The 16,920-nt window shown below is 31.5% G+C and overlaps 1 protein-coding gene across 3 annotated transcripts in view; it reads left to right on the plus strand.

The window, feature by feature from the left end:
• Nucleotides 1-16,920, plus strand: part of LOC148602918 (integrin alpha-8-like) — a 73,556-nt gene that overhangs the window by 39,365 nt on the left and 17,271 nt on the right. For all 3 annotated transcript variants that reach the window (XM_088553713.1, XM_088553715.1, XM_088553716.1), the window contains 7 exons: nucleotides 92-135; nucleotides 1,794-1,847; nucleotides 7,971-8,023; nucleotides 11,546-11,645; nucleotides 13,034-13,145; nucleotides 13,665-13,762; nucleotides 16,474-16,561. In XM_088553713.1, the coding sequence (XP_088409839.1) occupies nucleotides 92-135; nucleotides 1,794-1,847; nucleotides 7,971-8,023; nucleotides 11,546-11,645; nucleotides 13,034-13,145; nucleotides 13,665-13,762; nucleotides 16,474-16,561 (549 nt within the window). The remainder of the gene's footprint in view (nucleotides 1-91; nucleotides 136-1,793; nucleotides 1,848-7,970; nucleotides 8,024-11,545; nucleotides 11,646-13,033; nucleotides 13,146-13,664; nucleotides 13,763-16,473; nucleotides 16,562-16,920) is intronic.

The following is a 16,920-nucleotide window of genomic DNA, read 5'->3' on the forward strand; positions in this document are numbered from 1 at the left end:
CAAAATGCAAAAAAAAAAGAGTTCAAAATTTGATGCAGGGACTTTAGCACTTGAAAAACTTTTTAACTTTTATTTTATCTGTGTTTTACAGAATATGTGGTAGGCATTCCAAGAGCTGAACAGCTGAAAGGACAGGTAAATAAAAAATGAGAATCATCCTCAGTGTGATAAAGGATTTGTAATGTTTTTGCATTGAATTCTAAGAAATATGTCTAGTGTCTTGGTCTATGGGAATGGTAATCCATTCATTCAGCAAAAGTTTGCTATTTCTTTTCAAAGTCAAGTTGTAGGGACCAGGCAAAATAATGAGGTTATCATGACACTTGAGGTCAAGTATATATTGATCTGTTATTGTTTCTGCATTTTTATCTACAAATTTCGTGTATTTTTTCACAAGTCTATTCAATTAAACTTAACTGCATGTATAGATCTGCTAAACACAACACTCGTCGATACATTTTATGGGTTGCAAGGTAGTGATTTTATAGCAAATAAAACAGTAAACTTCAGATTTCAAAACTTTAACAAAGTTGCAAGGTAGTGATTCTATAGCAAATAAAACAGTTAACTTCAGATTTCAAAACTTTAACAAAGTTGCAAGGTAGTGATTTTAAAGCAAATAAAACAGTAAACTTCAGATTTCAAAACTTTAACAAATACCAATAATAGATTTATTAGCTCAGTTACAATAAGTGACAAAACGTCTCAACTTTGATATCAATTCGCAAATCACAGAATATAAAATTCATATTGAAAATTTCAATGAATTAAGAAGAAAATCTATATAATAAATAAGATAATCAATTCGTTATCGTGAATAACCAAAATATTATCACTCGTGCAAAGAACGCTTGAGGATTTTACTCGTGTGCGGAACAAGTACAGCACACTCGTTAAATTTAGGTGGTCTTTGGCACTTGTGATAATACTTTGGTTATTCACTCTTTCCAATTAATTATCCTATTTATAATATTGTATATATTAAATATAGATGTAGATAGTACATGCAACTTAAACATCAAAGTAGATTGGATGAATGTATAACCAATGTAAAAAAGTGTGAAATAGTTTCCTTAATTCTAGACACTGTAAAATTAGAAATTAGAAGACATTTTCAGAATGCACCAAAGTTTATTATTTAGAATTATATTTGTTTTTTGTATATTGTCCTTTTTATTGTAGATTTTAAAGAAAAAAATATTTTCTGATCTAAAATATCTTCCTGTGTTTTGTAACAGCAACAGTTAAATATAAAATGAAATTAATCTTCGACAGAGACATTACATATTTGACATGTTCTTTCTGCAATATAATTTTCCTCTTTCAATCAATAGTTGATACATAAGAGGTAGGCCATGTAAAAATCGGGCAGATCCTACGATATGGTTTTAAAATGACAATGGATGGCTCAAAAAAATGATATTAAAGTTCCCTAACAATGCAATCAAATTTTGCTCTAACTAAAGAGTTATCTCCCTTTCTTCAAAAATTTTCAATGCTTTCTATGTAATTTATTTTTCTTTAATCATTGAAGTTAATAAAAAACAACTTTCAACTTTGAGAAAGGGTGCATGAATGAAAATTTTAAAGACAAAACTTGTGCCCACTGCCTGGTTTTTGCATGGACACCCTCATAAATAGTTATTGTCTTCTATTGCATGATTCTTAGGTGGAATGATATTTTCAAGAAGTGATAATAATATAATGTTTTAACATTTGTACTCTCACCAGCTGTCATGGTTGACATTTATTAAACAATTTTCCAGATGATCTGATTTTTTGTATTTTTGTAGGTGACCATCTACACTCAAGAACTGTCCGTTATCAAGAACATTACAGGAGAACAGGTAAGTTATGATTTAATCTTTAAACCTGTATAATCCAGTCATTGAATCCATATGATTCGGTCATTGAACCTGTATAATCCAGTCATTGAACCTGTATAAATCAGTCATTTTACCTGTATAATCCAGTCATTTAACCAGTATAATTCAGTCATTGAACCTGTATAATCCGGTCATTTAATCTGTATAATTCAGTCACTTTACCTGTATGATCCAGTCATTTAACCTGTATAATTCAGTCACTTTACATGTATAATTCAGTCACTAATCCTGTATAATCTGTTAGAGGTCTAATGTCCAATCTTGCCATTGATAAGTTTACGTTCTTGATAATATTTTCCCAAAATGGGAATATTTTCAGCATGAAATATACTCTGAGTACTGCTAAATCTATGCCAACATGACTGCTTCATTGTTGTTAGAGTAGTGTTCTGGCTTCAAGTGTGGGAGGTAACAGATTGGACTCTTGGCTAAGTCACACCTTAAAAACTGGAATTCACTGCTTCTTTACCAAGTAGGCATCATATATCTTGGAGACAAATTGATGAATGCTTGGCTCTGAGTCCAAATAATGTGCAGGGTCGGGGTAGTGCCTGGAATGGCAGGCATGGCTAGGACTGTTCCAATATTTTTTGTTAGTATGGCACATGGGTAACCTAAAGTTCTTGTAAAAAAAAATTAAAAATAGAGTATTTTACAAATGCCTCCAGAACCCCTACCAAGGCTTCTTCTTGCTGTACCAATCCAGATTTGGATGATACACATCTGATGTATGAGTGGAGTGATATGCCTACATACAGACTGTTCTTGGTGTGATAAAGATATGGCTCATGCGAGTACAAAACAGGGTCTGTTCTATTGGTCAGATATTCCTGTCCTGAAATGCATGAAATATTACTTTAGGACATTAAGCCACACCTAATCAGTCAATTGAACTATGTTATCATGAAACCTTAATATTGGCTTGTGAAGTCACAAATTGCATGTAACTAAATTCCCTGGCAACAAACATGTCAGAACTAATAACCATATACATGATGAAGGCACAGAAACATAGTTAATTAACAGAACGTGATCACAATGATCTAGGAAACAAGAAAACCACTATCTTCCCTCCTTAGGCAATTAATTATACCATTGGTCAGGGCAATTTATCAAACCACTATAGAGAAGGATGACTGCTTCATTACTTACCGTGAGTAAATACGACTCCAGATGAGTGGCAGATATAACATGGAGAAATGTTTCTTCCTCTGTTGGCAATTAGTTTTATAATTGAAAGTGTCACTTGGGTATTGATTGGGATTATAACTTATGTCCTGTAAAGAGAACTATATAGACTGGGGAGGGAAACACTGAAAAAAACCTTTGTAGGATTTGAATGAGAGCAAGAATACAGGGGAAAGGAACACTGAAAGAAACGTTTGTAGGATTTGAATGAGAGCAAGAATACAGGGGAAAGGAACACTGAAAAAAACCTTTGTAGGATTTGAATGAGAGCAACAATACAGGGGAAAGGAACACTGAAAAAAAATACCTTTGAATGGTTGATTGGGTTCACATTAAATTTAGTGTTTTGAGAGCTCTTAAAGACAGATTGAGAATTTCTAGTTGTAGGGAGGGGTGCTGGAATATTTACAAGGGGCACATATTTTTGTAGGCATTCATTGTCAATAATTTGCAAATTTAAGGAGGGATGCACACAATTTTAAGACCCTCACATCTTTGGAGTGCTTTGTTAATTTTAGGGGGCAACTGCAAAAGAAAAGGAAGGTTTTCAAAATTATCTGATTGAATTCTGAATTTGTTTATTTTGATTGGAGCTTTTTTAAACCTTTGATTAAAAAATCTGAAATAGTCTTACATTGGGTTGATCTTAATTTATGTATTGTTATGGGAGCTGTAAAAAACATTTTTTAATTGGCAAGCTATTAATTATATGTCAGTCAATTTAAGATTCAGGTAGCGCAGAGGAAAACTTGGTAATAAAACAAGTGATGGTCTAAATTCAATTCAAACATTAAGAATCATTTAAAAAACTATTATCATATCAGGTTTTTGTGTCATAAACAATTTGCAAATTTTTTTTCTCAAACCTTCTGTTTCAAATTTGGATATTGGTCAAAACTTTGATTTGAGAAAGAACTCAATTTTATTATTTTAATGAAACTTGGCCAATTAGGGGTTTTAACTTGCAAGGTCTTGTTATAAGATGTTGACCTGATGTGTACTTAAGCTTGCACTGAATTAAAAGTTTTTTTAACCTTGTAGTTGAGGGTAATTGAGGTTAGATTGTATGTTTTTTCCAAGTGATTAAGGAAATCTATCTAGTAATTTTAGATCACAAGGTCACATGCTTGACTTGGTCATATGTTACAAGCTGGACTGGTTCCAAACTGTTATTTTTTTAAATGAGTAAACATCTTAAGATCTGTCTGATCAATATCAATCAAAATTTTTATGACATGATTTAAATATGATACACAAAGGCAGTTACTCATTTTTATTATAGATAATGTTTTTGGCACTTTGTAATGCTGTTTTATTTCTCATTATGTTATGGTACATCTGCACTTAAGTATATGCATACATGTTAACATACCACATTAATAGGGGGGAGAGACTCCCATAAAATCAATGAAAAATTTAGAAATCACCTATATAATAGTATAAAATTTGTGAGTGGGTTTTTGTTAAAATGAATACATGTATATTTCATGTGAAAAATACTAAATATTGGAATTTTACATAAAAAATTTGCTTTTATGTAAAAATCTCCCACGTAAGACTGACTGTGTCAATTGGGAAGAATAAACTGTTCCAAAGGATAACTAGGAATGAACACTGACTGATCTCTATGATCTCAGGGTAAGTCACTCTTCACCTTAAGTGCTGGAGGTTGTTGGTTTGATCCTCAAGGAGTCACACACAAGACTTTTTGTTTATAGAAAGCCTTGAACTCCATTGATTGAAATTAAATTAGGCTAATTGCGTCATTTATCACTTATAAAGCATTTTAAAGATTATTGAAAATCTGAATATCATTAGAAATGGACCATTCTCAAAATTTAATTTCTATTATTTATTATTACTGTCATATTTTTGTTCACCGCCCCAGGTTTGTAAGAAACTGGGAATAATAGTACAAAGTTTGGCATCCACCTAGCTTGAAGACTCTGAGTGACTCAGCTATGATGCAAGACAAATACCTTTTGCTATTTCTGTGATTATTATTGTATAATACTAGTATTAATATCGTAGCAAAGCTATTATTAGCAACAATTCATCATCAAGCAGAAGAAAGATACAAGAATTGCAAAACCCAATCTTGGCAGCAATGATTTACGTCAAACTTGTACAATGCCAAAACGTAATACATGTACATGTACTATTAGAAGTTTCATCTTGAATTAAGCATTTAGCTTTTTGAATGAAAACAAGGCTCAGTTATCTCAAAATTAAGTTCAGTGACCTATGTTTTTATATTAAATTCAAAAGTATATTTATTCAATGAAATCTTCCAGAAAAACTAGGAAAATTTATCTACTAGAAATATTATGTATGATCTACCTTAAAACTTTATTTGCATAAGGAGTTTCATATATTTTTGTGTGACTGTTTGTTGAAATTTTATGATGTTTAAAACCTGAGGCTTGTAGAAAGGTAAGATGGAATATTTTTTTGTTTTTACATGCAGGAAGTGCACTTCAAATGACTAACATCTGTGAATATGATGTAAATAAACTTTCGGTAATGGTGGATTCGTTTTATCAGCTGATTGGCATTTTTGTTATGTTTATGTGTTATTACTCATCAATAAATTGCAGATAATAACATTCTGGCATAGAATTGTATTTTAAATTGCTTTTGTTTTTGTGTTTTATAGGTTTATCTACACCTCCTTAAAAGAGGCAGGTAGCAGTGATATGAGTTTTTTTCATACAACCCACTAAATAATGATATCATTCTGTCATTTTCTTTGACGTTGTGTTTTATCAGTTTTTGACTCTCTTTTGTTGTAAGGGGAGGACCAACAACAGGCTTGAATGATATGGAAAGAAATACAAAACTGATTTTTTTTTTTATGTTTAACAGTTTTTTGGCCATTACTTTGTATCTACTGTGCTTTTAAAACTAATTTAAAGAGGTAGACCTAGGGTAAGGGACACAACTCTTTAAAATCATTGGAATGTTTGTATTCAGCATTTTACATTAATCTTATGTAAGCATTTAATTAAATTGAATTCATTTTAAATTCTGCTTCAAACGAAAGCTTGAGAGGCTTTGGTGAAATTGAATATAATAAACATATCACTGATTTTATGAGTTATGTCCCTTACCTTAGGTCTAAATCCTTAACAATAGCCTGATTCTTACTAGGATTTGTAACATAAATGGTTCAGCCAATGAGTAGTTCTATTTTTCTGTAATTACGAATTAATTGTTGAAACAAATATCAAGTATATTCCACAATGAGTAGTACTAATTTTCTTTGTCATTTTTAATGATTATTAATTGTGGAAACAAGGTATAGTGACCCATATCATACTAATGCCAAATACATCTACATGTATAATGTCAAAATAATCACCATTTTCAGACAAAAATCCCTTCCAGTTGGGAAATGATTTCAATGGATGATAATTGTGTATAGTTATGTAGCAAAATCTGTTTTTTTTGTTAAGAGTATACAGCAGTGATTGGGAATAACATTTTAAAAATAGGCTATTTTTGATGATTTCCTTGATATTTTAAATGTGATGAATGCTCTGTAAAAATAAATAATTCCAGTCACCATACTGTATACTTATCTTATTAGAAATTGTCTGCTTTTTATTGGACTGGCCACAAAAAAAAATTCACTCCTTTAATGGTTTCATGCTGTCATCATCTTTGTCAGCCTCAGCATCATCATTGTCTTCCATCATTGTCAGGGTCCATAGATATTAAGTTTCCATACAATAACTTGTGTATGAGCATATAGCACACAGTACTCAGTTGAGATAAAAAAGAAGGGGCCATGTGCTTTTAATCATATTTGTCCCATTAAAATCTGAATTTTTTATAAAGAATGTTAAAGAATGGCCCATTGAAATTCTAAAGAACATGAAAAAAGCCATATTCCCCAAATTTTAATCCCAATCACTAACTTACCACACCATTAGGATTGATTTAGGGGTTGTGACTGGAGTAATCTGGAATGAGGGAGCCAGAACAAGCATTTTATCTGAAGTTATACCATAATTTTAAGAGTGCTGTGCATGCAAAGAAAGGCTTTTATTGATTATAGGGTTGTATCTGGAACCATTTTGGAATTTAGTCTTTGATTCTGGGAACATTTGTATCCCAATGAAAAAAAAATCAGAGCTAAATCAAGCTTGAATGGTTCTGTGTTAATGAGAACCATAGCTGTTTAAGAACAAATATTTTTACTTTTGATGTACACAAGCTTAGGCATTTAGTGGAATGGACAATTATTACTCACATGAAGTCTTTTAAGTAAGAGATATTTAAACGGAAAGTCATCACAGTGTATTGGAGGGACTCTTGTCATGGATTGAGGCCCATTGTTTGACTGTCTGTCGATCACAGGTACTCTGTGACAATATTAGATTTGTTGAAATTTTGTTTGATGACCCTCACACATTATTTCCAAGGTTGTATCACATAACCACATGATTTGACAGATTTTACCAGAAATATTGTGCTTCAAATACAACCAACACATTAGGTGTATAGTAATCTTGAAAACCCTTGGTTTTCTTTAAATCAAAAATGTACTTGAATTTTAGTTTATTTAAGAATTGGCTATGATAAAAATTTTGTCTTTTGTAAAATAACAAATTTTCCATGTGCATATTGTTTATTGCATGAAGTGCAATAAACAAAATATGCACATGGAAAATTTATGTTATTTTTCAATAGACAAAATTTTTATCATAGCCAATTCTTCTAAATTAATTTGAAAAGATATTTTTATCTTTAAACATGAGAAAAGTAGCTCTGAATTTAACTGAATAAAGATGTGTCAATATTTTTTTTTATCCATTGAGATATAACAAAATTATTTTAACCAATCAGATTACAGTACTTATCTCAAATTAATTTAAATCTTTTTTTTTGCAGTTTGGAGCCTATTTTGGATATGCTATTGCTGTACAAGATTTGGACAATAACAAGTAAGTTTGAGTACATTCCAATTCCATACAGTATTTTTTTAATTAAATAAGTTTTAAAATGGTAGGAAAATGCTATGAACAAACTTATTTTGTAAGCAATTTGTTTTGGCAAATTTGCCAGCAAGAAACAAATGCAAAATAAATTGCTGCAAATAAGTCTCTGTATAATCCGCAATGTGTAGTTTTACAAAATGAATTTATTTACAGTTGGGCTTCAGAAATTGGACAAACAAGTTAAAAAAAATTAGGTTTTCTTTAAGTAAGTTAATTATTAGTTTGAAGAAATTTTCTATCTTATGTGATTTGAAACTCATTTATTTCTCAAACTGGTTTCCTGTTTACTGCTAATCTGAAAATATCATCTTGTTGTTTTCATAAGCTATGAGATTTTGTTCACTGGAATAAGATGCATGTTATTTTTTAAATTTTCTCAAGTATCAAATGTACAAACAGCCATTGCTATTGGTTATACATGTACTTTCTGGAATAAGAACACTTGATTTATAATTGATAGTGATGCTCCACGTTCCTTCCTAATTGATTAATGCAAACTTCCTAACCATCCAAAAAATTGGCAGTTTACAAGGCTATACAAATTTCTGTGTGCTTTATATCCACTAGAATCTCTGGAAATTACATAATGTCAAAAAGATAGTGCTGTAAACAATCTACTTGTGTAAAATTTAGGAAAATTGCTCAAAATATTTGAAAAAAGATATTGTTAACATATTGATTTTTGTGTATTCTATTTAATGGGCATATTTGCTGGTGTAAGTTTTTGTTGTTTTGAAACATAATTGGGGTTTCATAGTATAACAAAACAATTTTGTTGGTTCTGTCTTCTGCACAAGTATTGCACCTCAATAAAATATGTGTAGCAGAAATAAACACACAACCAAAATCAATATGTTTTTAAGTAGCTGTCTTTGTAAGAATCATGCAAAATTTGAAAAATGTGACACACCCAAAAAAAGGCTACATATTTTTATTTTTGTAATTAGGTTGTTTTTATGGGTCTACACTATGAAATGTGTAATTATTCATTCAAATCTGCCTGCTCTTAGGAGATAATCCACATTGAAAATCCAGTAGATTCTATTGTATTTGAGTGCCATTTACAGAGTTATCTCCCTTAATTTTGAAATCTACAGTGCATTCTATATGATTTTTATCTCCTAAGAGCACGGGTTATATGAAAAACCACATGTTAATTTCTGTTTACTATGACATTTCAAACAAAATATCCAAATAAAAATATGTAGGCTTTTTACCCATGAATCACATGTTGCATGATTCTTAGATGGAGTACTACTTAAAGCAGAAGAAATCCTTTAGTTTATGATTTGTGTTTGAAGATTGGTATGAAGATCTTCTTATAAATTTCATTTTATCAAAGCTCAGCTTGGAATAGTATTTCATGTTCACAATAGAAAATCTTCTGAAGTGTTTCTCATGAAAGTATTTTCTTTACTATCTTATCACAAATTAGTTGCTTTACATCTATGTGGTCTTTATTATGGTTGCTCATCATAATATTGACTCAGTACCTCAGTACTTTGAAATTAAGAGGGAAAGTAATTTCAGGAAGGGTTTTGTTTTTGGTAACTTTCAAACTGTGGGTAGTTATCTTGTTCCATGTCAGGATCCACTAGACTTAAATAGTTTTTTTTAATGTTAAGGGTATAGGTGTGATACCTATTTTGTCAGACTGGTATATTAGTTATTTCAGAGGTCAGCTGAAAGTTGACTTCAGGTCAATGAGGTGTGGGAAATTTTTTACAGGTTATTAAATCACAAAAATTGCCTTAAGCAGTGCATTTTTTCACTGTATGGTAGAGTTATTGTCTCTTTAAAAAATTATCTCTTTCCACTTCCTTTTCTATGTCATCTTTTGAAATATTTCAGAACTTTTTAGGTTGTAACTGTAAATACACAATTTAACAGTTTTAATTTCATGCTTGCTCTGTCTATTATCACTTCAGAAAGTTATAAACTGCTATTTAATTGGAGGATAATGTTGGAATGTAGACATTCTATCAATCTACAAATCAATTTTTTCACAGATTACATAATTTTCAACACATGGTGGAACCATTAGGGGAGTAGGCTAATACTTAAACAATACGTTTCCTGCTGCTTTCTCATCCTCATGTGTTTTATATTCTGGTTGTTGAATAAAAAGAGCTGATTTCTAGAGTTTTTATAGGCATGATTTTTGGTAGTTAAATTATAGAACTAGCTTGATATGTTTGTCAAAATTAAGATAAACAAGGAAAAGTTTCTCACGCTTTTTAGAACCAACTTTTTTTCATGGAGACTTATTTTCATGTTTTCTGATATCAGTTAGATTTCTCTGCTATTCATAGTGCTTTCCATAGTGAAGGGAATTATTTGTGACAGTTTTTTTTTTCACAATTTAACTTGCTCATGAAATTAACAAAAAATAAATGGCTTGCAAATACTAGTTGGTTTACAACTAGTTATATAATGCTTTAAATAATCCAATCTTCTTTAAAAATGAACATTATTATCCCACAACGTAAAGAAATTTGATGGGATGTATAGGAATCAGTCTGTCTTTCTGTCATCTGTATGTCCATGCTTCAATATGCCACATTAATACAAATCCTACATTGTCGCTCAAGTATTTTCTATCAGATTCCTGCAATGGGAGGTAACCAATTAATGAGGTAGGCCTTGAAGAAGGGACCTAACTCTTGAAATCAGTGAAATGTTTGTATCATATTCAAGTCCACCAAAGCCTATTAATCTTTCATTTAAAACAGAATAAAATCAGTCCAAATTAATTTGATGCTTACTTGAGATTGATGTAAAATGCTGAATACAAATTTTCCAATGATTTGTAAGAGTTGTGTCCATTATCTTAGGTCTATCTCCTTAAAGTTGCAGAGGTGTTTACTTATATGGATTCTCCCTATTTACCGGAAAAGTTTGACTGCGTATTGCCTTGTATGGATTGTTAATACATGTATCTCCGTAGTACCAATGTTAGAATTTCACAAAGTTCAGGATTTTACGGATCATTTCCATATTATATGGTGAAAAATTTGGATTGTCATCAAGTAATATAATCATGTCTGAATTGATGTATTTCAGTGAAGAAAGAAATCCAAGATTTAACCCCTGTATTTTATATGAGAAAAAATGTGCGCCTGAAAAGTATTTGCTAACAGGGTTTGACACTAACTTAATTTGTTTGGTGGTCAGCAGGACTACTTCAGAGATAAAACAGGTAGTCCACAGATGGTAATAATGTTTTTGGTCTTAGATCTTTTGAAAAAATAAGGCAAAATTTAGATAGCACATAGGACATGAACATTTTTCAAATAGCCCTCTTCAAAATTAAATTGGCACGGGACTACTGGAATACTGTTAGTGTCAATCCCTGACAAAGAATTAAATTGTATTAAAATTGTGTCAAGTACTCAGTATTTGTCTTGCTTTCAGGCTAAAATTTCAGGAAAAATAAAGTATATATTATTTTGTATTTATATTTTTCAGGCTTGATGATATTATTGTAGGAGCTCCATTGTTCTCCAACTATTCTTCTAAAACTAGTTTCGATACAGGGCGAGTCTACATTTACTACCAAAACAGACAGGTATTATAGATACACATTAGAAACACTGTAAATCAACTAAATATAGTGCTGAATTTCTAAGGCCGTAGCCAGGGGGTGCGATGGGTGCGATTGCACCCCCTTCTTAGCCTGTAATTACAGAGAAATCATAGCAGATAACCAAGTCAAATTGCTTATCAGTGATCAATTTGCACCCCTCATTCAAAAAATCTGGCTACGGCCCTGTTTTCTCTTGACATGTCATGCATGGATTTGAAAGTAAGAATACTGTTTAATCCACCTGAAAAAAGTCTGAATAAGAATTTTGTACTGTGCAGTCTGCTAAACTCTTTTACCTGTCTTACAATTAAAAAACGTGATAATCTTCAGTGACAGATCCAGAAATTTTGAAAAGAGGGGTTTCCAGAAAAAAGGGGGGTTCCAGCTATTATTTCCTTACTTTTGCCCAAATTTAGCACAAAATAAAAAATTTTCCAAACCCCGAAACCCCCGAAATTTCCCAAAGTGGCATTATTGTGATATATTGACTGTGTAGTTGGTGATGCAATGATAATACTTTGAGCTGCTTGCTGGGGCATTTATCAGTGTTGAGGGCCTGCAATATTCCATAGGGCAGTTTGTTTATCAATAATTACCTCAATCTAATCTAAAATAAATGTGAAAAATTAGCTTTAATAACATATGACAGACCAAGATTCAAAGAATAATTAACATATATGATAATGACTTGTTTGTTCACACTTTTTTATCAATAAAATTTTTTTTGTAAAACCCTGCCTGATTCTTAGTAAGGACAACTACTTAAAACTACTTCACCCTTCCTATTTTGAAGTATACAGATGTTTCTACAGGAAGTAGCACTAATAAAGTCACTTTCAGTTCAGTTTTAGTCTTTTGTAATTGGATCAAGTTTTCTGTAGGAGTGCAGTTCATCTTTTCAGGATAGTTGACCTGAGTCATTTGAATGTTTGAGTGTTTTTCTTGTAATTCACTAAGTGTATTTTCTTTGCTTTAATAGTTTGACATCTTAAAGAGCTTATGGATTTATTTTTTATGAAATGCAATTTTACATGGCTATAAGTCATACAGGTAATAAGTAGACAAAGTTGATTACAATCATTGATCCATTAAGACATTCCCCCGATGGTTTACACAACTTTATATTAAAGACATGAACGTGGTTGTCCCATTGACATCCCTCCTTTTTACACAAGACAAAAACATGTGGTTGTTCCATTGACATCCCCCTTTTTTACATGAGACATGAATATGTGTTGGTCCAATGGACTATTTCCCCTTGTTTTATATGTCTTTACTGTACTTTACTTAATGTCCTATTGACATTCCCCCCTTTTTTGCACATCCTTAATAAGACATAAACATGTGGAGCTTCATGTTTTTTTTTTCAGAGGGAGTTTCAACCAAAGAAGAAATATGATATACTAGAAGGTTTTGATGCCAAGTCACGATTTGGGGCTGCTTTAACCGGTCTTGGTGACATTAACTTTGATTTGTACAAAGGTAAAAATAGAAGTGATATTTACACTGCCATCTCACTTCAGAAATTATTTTATGGAGAAAACTTTAATGCCATGGCACCATAGAAAAACTTGAAAAATTCTATGATTGTTCGTAGTACTTGTAAACAATGTATCAATTTTTTAAATGAAGATGGCAAATTTCCTCTTTAAAATGCCAAAGTACTGCAAGTATTGATGTTATGGAGATTTATAATGGTAAGAAAGATAAGTCTGACGTGCTATTGTAAATTCTTGAGACTGAAGCTATTTCAGTCAATAAGAGATTGCACTGATGTCATGAATGTTGACTGTAGTTAATGGAAAATTGATGATAAGTCTAGAAACAATTTTTCCCTATTAAAATAAAACTCTACTTTTTTCATTCAGGGTTTTTCTTCACAACTCATATTTTTATGATTGATGATTTCTGTTTTTTCTTCATCAGTACAATAAAATCAGTCTAAAAAATCGTCTTTTTTATTTTGTTTAAAAATTCTTGTATTTGATTTCATTCCTACAGATTTAGCAATAGGTGCTCCATATGGAGGTAAAGAAGGGAAGGGAGCAGTGTATATCTATCATGGGTCATCGTCAGGGATATTAACCACTGTCTCACAGGTAATCCTATACTTTATCTCCTGTTCACAAACCGATACCTGTTTCGAAATTTACTATGTACTATTTATAGCTATACAGGGCATACCCGAGTAAACCTGTTCCTTCTTAAGCAGTGCTTATTGCAAATACGACTGACTAACAAGTTACAAATGTGTTCTAAAGAAGTGGGATTTTATTTTCTGTGTTTAAAGTATTTGTTACATGAAGTATGTATTATTCAGCTACCCTGGGCTGTAAGGGATTTCGGTGTTATGCAGGATTTGTTGATAAATTTATGTATGGAAAAAAAATGTGGTACAATTATTCATATCTTTTTTTTCATGTCAATTATGAATTGTTAAAACAACAATAGACTTAGTTGTTTGGTGTCTGTAGTGTCTTTATTCTTTTGTTTTTTCCCTATTTATTGGGGGAAGTAAATCTGAAAAGAAAACTTTTCATGGTCTTAGTCCTTGAGAAAAATTTCTTAAAGTGTACTTAAGATGAAGTACTAATTGTGTAACTGAATGCCTTATTGTTGTTTGTTTAACTGAATGCCTTGTTGTTGTAAGTTTCTATTTAATTTTATTGAGGTCAGGCTAGGATGAACTTGCCTGTTAACCTTTGGAACAGTTCATTTGGGAAATTCTCTCCCACTGACACTGTCTCATGTGAGTTATATTTACGCAAAAGCATTTTTTTGATGTAACAATTCAGTTTTTTAGTATTTTTCACAGAAAATTTATTAAATTAAATAAAAAAAACGTGCAATTCGTAAAGAAAACCCTGTTGTGCTTACCATGGGATAGTTGATGAGCATGCATTGAGCATGCTCAATATACACTTCCACGAGCAAAATTTTGTTCTACCATGAAGCCCTACCTCCTGGAGTGTATAGTGCTCATAAAGTTACCACAAAAAGGTCTATTTTTATGGGGGAGATTCTAAATTTAGAATAGAGTTGGTCTTCTGTTGATTAAATTACTATCACATAATGAACTTCTTTAGGTATATTGTTTAACTGGACAATTGAGAAGGAGATTTAAAAAGGCTGGATGGAAATTGAAAAAAGTTGGGTTAAGTTTAAAAAAAAAATATTTTGAATTAAATACAGTGGTTGGGAAGGTAGGGGGCCATGGGCCATTTGTCCCTTCTGGCAGAAAATGGCCTGTTTATATAAAATAAATTTATATGGTTTGTTTAAAAATTGTCCCTTTAAATTTAGAATTTCTCTCAAAATGTCCTTCCAATCAGTCCACTTAGAATACAATGAAATATAAACAAGTCATACCAGAGATTATGTAGAGATTAAAATATTTCACTCCTCCCCCAACTAAAAAAAATATGAAATGATCCCCATATTTGTTTTGTGATACATGCAATGTTCGAAATTGACATTATTCAGTTCAATAGCAATATCATTAGCTAACATGATGTGATGTGCACAACAAAAAATGCCACACATCAGAATAATATGTTTTTTTTTTCACCATATGATTTATGTATGAACAGAGGGTGGTGTGATTATCATATTTTTCTGTTTTCATATGTTTGTAGCAACATATGATAATCATATATTAATCACAAACATGATTATCATAGATTAGACTTCATTGAAGGAGATGTGATACTTTTCTGATTTTCTTCATATTTTTTTTCATAGCTGTTAAGTCTCCCTCCAGATATTTCATAAAAGTTTCAATAATATCCCACTTAAGTGCCTGTTTCAATGCAGGAGGTTTAGCCATATTCCGAAATTTCTCCCGTCTGATTTCAATTTTTGGCTAAATATTGTAATGAATCACTTCATAGTTCATGTCTTGTCAATGCAAATTGTTCTTGAACTTATTAAAACGACCGCAGTGATTTTATTACCCTTTTACTGCAACCAATTAGCTGTTCCCCTTGGAGACTTTTCCCAAAATGTTGAAAAATATTTTTTCCCAAGGGGAGGAATTATTTCCAATTGTCAGGCATAATTTTTTGAAAACCAGGTAAAGAAGCCACTGAAATATTCCTCAAAGTGTGATTTCTTGTAAAGAAGCCACTGAAATGTTCCTCAAGGCGTGATTTTTTGTAAAGAAGCCACTGAAATGTTCCTCAAGGCATGATTTCATGTAAAGAAGCCACTGAAATGTTCTTCAAGGCATGATTTCATGTAAAGAAGCCACTGAAATGTTCCTCAAAGCATGATTTCTTGGCCCGGTGCTTTAATTGTTCACTTCTGGTGAATGTTTTTTTTTCATAACCTAATGAATATTTGTCAGTTTGGTATTGGTTTTCATTTCTGGATAAACATATGAAACATTTCTGTCCCCTGCACCATATACCCTCCTTATTTTCCCAATGTGTTGAAGATATGACAAAAATTCTCCAAAAATAAAGGGTTGGGCTTTTTGTTACTGAACCATTAATTTGCTATCATTATATCATAGTATAGGAATCTTTCAGGGGAGGGGCTATCACAAAAAATTGTCACAGCAAAATTGGCTTAAGTTCAAATTAAGATCTGTTGCTCAACATTGAACTTGTCACAAAAACAAAACCATGTCAAACTCCTGTTTATTATTTTCTGAGATTGACACCTATGCAGGTATTTGAAAATTTCTAAACAGAATGCCTTGCTTAAGTAATATATCCCTAAATAAATAAATCTGAAAAAAGAAAATGGAAACTGTGAAAAAGTTATACTGAGTTACTTCTCCATCTGATTCATTGTTCTGCTATTGTAGATTATTCATGGAGCAGATTTCCAATCCATACAGACTTTTGGATTCTCTCTCTCAGGTGGTACAGATATGGACAACAACCAATATCCAGGTAACACACTAATCTTACCTTTTGTAGTGCCAGATGATACTGAAAAAATGATTAATAACTTAATCTGTAAAGACTCTAGGTGCACTAATCGTACCTTTTGTAGGGCCAGATGATACTGAAAAAATGAATAATGAATTAATCTGTAAAGACTATGGGTGCACTAATCGTACCTTTTGTAGTGCCAAATGATACTGAAAATAAATGAATAATAACCTAATCTTTAAAGACTAAGGGTGCTTTAATTGTACCTTTTGTAGTGTCAGATGACACTGATAAAAATGATTAATAAATATTCTACGTGTATACAAATACAATTTCGGCTTAAGAAAATAATTTCGTTGATGAACATAAGATTTTCC

This window comes from Perna viridis, chromosome 11 (genome assembly GCF_037379345.1).
Source record: "Perna viridis isolate PV_CMFRI_1.1 ecotype Kerala chromosome 11, ASM3737934v1, whole genome shotgun sequence".
In the NCBI taxonomy this organism is placed as follows: Eukaryota; Metazoa; Mollusca; class Bivalvia; order Mytilida; family Mytilidae; genus Perna; species Perna viridis.